The sequence below is a fragment of the Rhyacophila brunnea genome, unplaced genomic scaffold, assembly GCF_057557595.1.
Source record: "Rhyacophila brunnea isolate RB1 unplaced genomic scaffold, BYU_Rbru_1.0 scaffold_5, whole genome shotgun sequence".
In the NCBI taxonomy this organism is placed as follows: domain Eukaryota; kingdom Metazoa; phylum Arthropoda; class Insecta; order Trichoptera; family Rhyacophilidae; genus Rhyacophila; species Rhyacophila brunnea.
This window is the reverse complement of record NW_028233170.1, coordinates 17,892,243-17,897,816: the sequence shown is the minus strand read 5'-3', so window position 1 is coordinate 17,897,816 and position 5,574 is coordinate 17,892,243. Positions and strand designations below refer to the sequence as shown.

General features: G+C 37.6%; 1 protein-coding gene across 1 annotated transcript; it reads right to left on the bottom strand.

The window, feature by feature from the left end:
• Positions 1–250: 250 nt before the first annotated feature.
• Positions 251–4,993, bottom strand: RpL3 (ribosomal protein L3). The gene is made up of 7 exons (XM_085956112.1): positions 4,966–4,993; positions 4,548–4,740; positions 4,072–4,240; positions 3,333–3,655; positions 2,541–2,720; positions 1,415–1,593; positions 251–492 (listed from the first exon to the last, which is right to left on the bottom strand). The coding sequence occupies exons 1-7, from the start codon at positions 4,966–4,968 to the stop codon at positions 298–300; spliced, it is 1,242 nt and encodes a 413-aa protein (XP_085812238.1). The 5' UTR covers positions 4,969–4,993; the 3' UTR covers positions 251–297.
• Between the last annotated feature and the right edge of the window lie 581 nt (positions 4,994–5,574).

The window sequence follows — 5,574 nt, the reverse complement described above, 5'->3', positions numbered from 1 at the left end:
CGGGTCTCAGGTTCAAATCCTGGGCCTGGCAAGTCCACATATTGTTTTTCAATTTGTGAGTCAGGGTATGGACCTAATAGGTAGAGCAAGTGGCAGACATCCATTTTTCGTAAAAAAACAAAAACCTGTTAATACAAACCTCTACTCTGTGGAGGTCCTATGACCCATTAGGATCGGACATGGTCGAAAAAAAAAAATTCTAAGGATAAGGATTAATGAAGGTAATTATAATAATAGTTAAAACAAGATCCAAGTGTCACATTTTTATTCAGTAGTCAATAGAATACAAGAACAAATTTATGCTGGAGTTGGAGCAGGTGCTGATGCAGCGGCAGCTGATTCCTCCTTGAGTCTATCTTTCTTGAAACTTCCCATGAAAGCAGCTTTGTCAGCCGGGGTCTGGAAACGACCATGGCCAAACTTGGATGAAGTATCAATGAACTTCAGGTTTATCTTTTCCAAAGCCGCTTTCTTGGTGTGAATCCTTAAAGACTGCAATTTATAAGAAAATAATACATTAACAAGCTAATCAAAAATCTCTTCGATGATGATAAGACAAAAAAAACCTATCAGATGCATTTACAGATATACAAGTCAATGTTCCATTGAGATTTGTCAATTTATCAAATATAAATAAGCCAAAATGAAAAATAGTAAATGTTATTCCAGAAGAGCTGGTGGTTGACTTATGTTGTGCTGACAACGCGACTGCATTAGTTGGCCATTAGATATAATTAACATATTTAAATGTGGTAATTAAAAAGTAATTAACTGGTCAGCAGTGAATGTATAAACCCAGTGCTGTTAGTGCAGATGAATATAAAAACCAAGGTGGTTTATTCCTAATAAATCTTTAATGTCGATATGTGAAAACAATGCAGTAGTGGACGAACACTATAAATGAGGAGCAAACATTCAAAAAGTGATTTGTCACACAGATGTTGAGCTGAGATAATCAAGAAAAACATATTGTACTCAAAATGGTTTTTTTTTTATTATAAAACTGTTCAAGGAAAGAATTTTAATCCAGGTATTTTGTATAATCCAAAATTCGCGGAAGTGGTTCATTTTTTGATTTGAAATTTGGACAAAACACGATTTGCATGAAACTTGTGGGCAAAACACTATTTGAATGAAAATCAAGGCATTATATTTTTTATAGGATAAAAGGTTTTTTGAACACTGATTCTGGTTTTCTTTCATAGATTTAAATATGGACTATCAGAATTGACAATAAACGACATTTTTCAAAATGTGTGACAAATCACTTTTTGAATGTTTGCTCCTCAAATAGCTAAACAATAAATGTATACAAGCTTCACAGCGAAACGACAAATAACTCATTGTATGAAAAACAACAGTCACATCCGTCAGCTTCATGCAGGAGGCTTAAAAACATCAGATGAATGCGTACCTTTCTCAAAGTAATCACACGCTTCTTTGGTCCCATGCAGCAACCCTTGATCATGAGGAAATCGTTGTTGACTTCTCCATAGTGGGGGAAACCTCCCATTGGCGTGATTGACTTTTCAGATAGATCGTATTCGGTGGATGCATTATTCTTAACGACCTTTCCATCCTTGGTGTGGATACCTTTAAAATTAAAATAAATATTTTATGATCAGAACACTCCACACCTAGAAACTCTTCCCTTCTTTTCCACCCTGTCACGTCCGAACATTGGGGCATAGGGCAAGCACAAGTTCGCGCCCTTTCCCTCAGTCCATCGCCAACTCTTGCGCCTCCCGCCATGTCAGAACTGCAGGGTGAGGGAGGGTCGGCCACGGCGACAGAACCCTTGAGGCTGTGCTATAAGGGTACAAAGTGTCACACTCTTTGGCGGCATCCGGAATACGTGTCGCAGCCAAGTAAAGCGTCTCTTCGTGATAACCTCAACTGCCAAAGGCTGCTGTGTTGTAACGCGGTCGTACCAATGTGCCCCTAAGATTCGGCGGAGACATCGATTCTCAAAGCTCTAAAGCTGACTCTTGAAGCTTAAGCGTCAATTACATTGAGCTTTTTTACGAGCTGCTTATTGACGAATTTAAAAGCGGGCGGTTCAGCTTCTGCGATTTGATGATTACACACAAAACTTTCCATTCGCTGGAAATCCACAAGCTAGCCACTATTTTGACGGAACGTAGTTCGTTTTTTTACCGGAAGGTTGGTACTGCGCTGACGCAGTTGGCCCACACGCCGCGTACAGCGTATAAAGTTGACCGGCTTTCAACTTTTTTCGGTGGAGTGTTTACAACCTGCTTATTAGCTTATTCGATGATCTCCCTGGGCGAATTTACAGGCAGATTATAAATTCGCCAATAAGCAGCTCGTAAAAAAGCTCAATGTAATTGACGCTTTAGTGAGCTGGTGCTATGTCCCACAGCCATACAGGAGCATGCATGCATTAAACAAACATTCGGTCAACAGCCTTTACCTCCATGCGACTCCAAGTTAGTGGAACGCAGCCATCGCAGATTTAGAAACTACTAATGCTATAATATTTTCATGATGGTAAATGTAGATTAAAATGAAAGTCTTACCTTGACCAATGCGGTAGATCTTCTTGTTCATCTCTGTGCGATGGTGGTATCCTTTCTGACCAGCTCTCGCTACAGTGAATGACACTCTGGAAGGATGCCATGCACCGATGCAAGCAACTTTGCGCAGACCTTTGTGTGTTTTGCGGGGCAGTTTCTTTGTGTGCCAACGTGAAGTCACACCTGTAAAGAAAAAAAACTTCTATCAGCTGAATACAGAACTATTCTAACTTACATTTGATTTTTTTATTGAGTTCATTGAAACGTACTAAAATTATTTATTTTTTTTACGGATAAATTTATAAATTAAAATATTTTAGTAGGATTGATGTAAAAAACTGAGCATACACCTATCTATATAAATAAATAACAAGTATGCAGTTTCAAAAAATTAATAATGAAAGTTCGTTCTTTGAAAACTCGTAGGCAGCTGAATGCAAACTATTCCAACTCATATTTCAGAAAGGAGTTCCTCGAAACAACCTACTTAAATTATTTAATTTGTATAGGTACATCATATTTTATTTCAGCAGGATTATTGATGAAAATAATGATGCATAATGTGTCTACATAAATAATAAATAACTTAAAATCGGATAATTCAAGGAACACTACTTCTGTAAAATATTTCAAATGCGAGTAAATGATGGATAAAGCGGCTCAATTTATAAAAAAAAATATTGGATAATGCCTCCCAAATTACGCAATGGGCTGACAATAAGAATTACTTGAAATCATAAGACATTCATACAAAACTTCATCAGAAGACACAGAAAGCAAATTAACTAAAAATACCTTTGTATCCCTTTCCCTTGGTGACACCAATGCAGTCAATCATCTCATCAGGGGCAAATACACTCTCAACTGGAATAGGTTTTTCGAAGTGTTCCTTGGCCCATTTGATTTTATCTTCAATGTTACCACCATTGAGTTGAATTTCCATGACGTGGGCTTTCTTCTGACGCTGCTTCAACAGCTTCATCTGGGTGTGGGCGATAACACGGACGACAGTGCAATAACGAATGATCTTCTTTAAATCCTTGTCGATGGATTTACGACCGAGGTCATCTTGCCACTTCTTGCAGGACTTTGTGAAAGCCTTCTTCTTTGACTTGTACCTGATTTGAAGTATTTCATGAAAAATTGCTGCAAAATCAAACAGGGGGGAGTCTCATCGTTGAGCGGAGACTCTTGTCCCCTTTCGGTAATTTGCATCACCGACTATAGTCTCTCATGCAGCCATTGGAGAGCTATGATTTACATTATTAGTACAATGTTAAATAACAGATAACGCATAATTTTTACAGCATACATACTGAATGGCTTAAACAAATTGATCATATTATATCAACACGCAAATAAAAACAATTTGCATATAATGAAACTAACCCCAAGATGTGGGCATAAACCATAACACTGTCTAACAAAAATCAAAACCCGAGTGGGCCAAAAAACTGACAATTACTTGTAAAAACCATTATTATGCTCCACTTGAGTGACTAAAGTTACTTTTTTGTAATATAGTGCAAATTACCAGTTCTTGTAGAATCGGCGACGGCAATCTTCAGACATGTGCTCAGCCCAGACGGTGCAGAGAGACCTCAAACCATGGGGAGTTTCTATGTAACCAGTTACACCGACAACTACCATGGGAGGAGTCTCCAAAATTGTCACAGCCTCTACGATTTCCTTCTTGTTAATCTCTAAAAAAGAGTGCAGAAAATAGTCATAATCAAGAAATTGGGTACAAAATACTTTGATGAAAGTTTATGTTGAAATGTGCACAACATGGCCGTTCCCCCTAGTAACTGTCCAATGGACTATAGGACGAAAATGGAATATGCCAGACTTACGCCAGCTCAAAAGAGCGGCGAATATAATCTACGACATTGTGTGCTAGTCACTGCATTGAAGGCAGCTTTGCAACACTACAGCGACAGACGTCCAGGTTTCCCTTAACATCTGCGCAAATCTGTCGAAATACGTTAATAATAAAAGTCAAGAACTCACTTGAACCAGGTCTGTCAGCCTCTCTGACCACGTGGGTCATACCGGCCTTGTAGCCGATGAAAGCTGTCAGATGAACAGGTTTGGAGGGATCATCCTTAGGGAATGCCTTCACCTTACCACGATGACGACGGGAGCGCTTCTTGGGGTAGAATCCCATCGATCCATGACGGGGCGCCGAAAACTTACGATGAGACTAGAAATCAATGGATAAAACACGTTAATCAAAAATCTTTCGACGTCCATGTGGAACCATTTGAAAACGGATTTCGTGGATCAAGAAAAACTGCAAAATACTAGAATATATGCACCAATTAATATAAAACAATAATTGCTCATCTTCAAATATAAAATCGAACGATTAATATTTAAAATTTAACAAGGGATTTCACAGATTATAGTGGATGAAAAACAAACTCACCATTTCGGCTTTGACGTTGAAATGAAAGAATTTTGTCAAGGAACCATAGACATCAACTTGCCGGCTGGATACCAGGAGATGGATTATATTTTCCCTATTTGTGAAGAATAGAAAACTACGAATAAACAACAACGTACGAATTTATAATTTTATAATTCAATATTGAAATTGAAGGAATGAAATATTAATGAGAAAAAAATAATGATTGTTTACACATATAAAGCCGGCGCTCCATTGGCACGCAAGTCAGACGATTTACAGTCTTCGGACTTTTTTTTGGCGTGGAGCACCTGCGGACTTTTTATCCGCAGACCAGGCTCGTTGGATTTCAAACATGTTTGATATTTTTGCCAGACTTCGTCAGTCGATCACTATGAAAATTCAATTAGAAATTAATACGCAATCATAAGGACCGAAAAAAAAATCTGTAATTGTTTAAACATTTTCATTGATTACTTTGTTAATTTACACATTAGAAAATGAGAGATTTACCAATTATTTTTTTATTTGTATTTATGAAATTCATAAAAGAAATCGTAAAACTTGTATTGTTTTCACTGCTATACTATTTTATGCAAGTCTACATATAAATAACACAAAATTATAGGA

Bases quoted from the DNA above. Each gene is read 5' to 3' on its own strand.
- RpL3 (XM_085956112.1), bottom strand. The intron at 1,594-2,540 runs GTAAGACTTTCA...TTAATTTTAAAG, and splicing joins GATCTACCGCATTGGTCAAG to GTATCCACACCAAGGATGGA. The intron at 493-1,414 runs GTACGCATTCAT...TATAAATTGCAG, and splicing joins GTGTGATTACTTTGAGAAAG to TCTTTAAGGATTCACACCAA.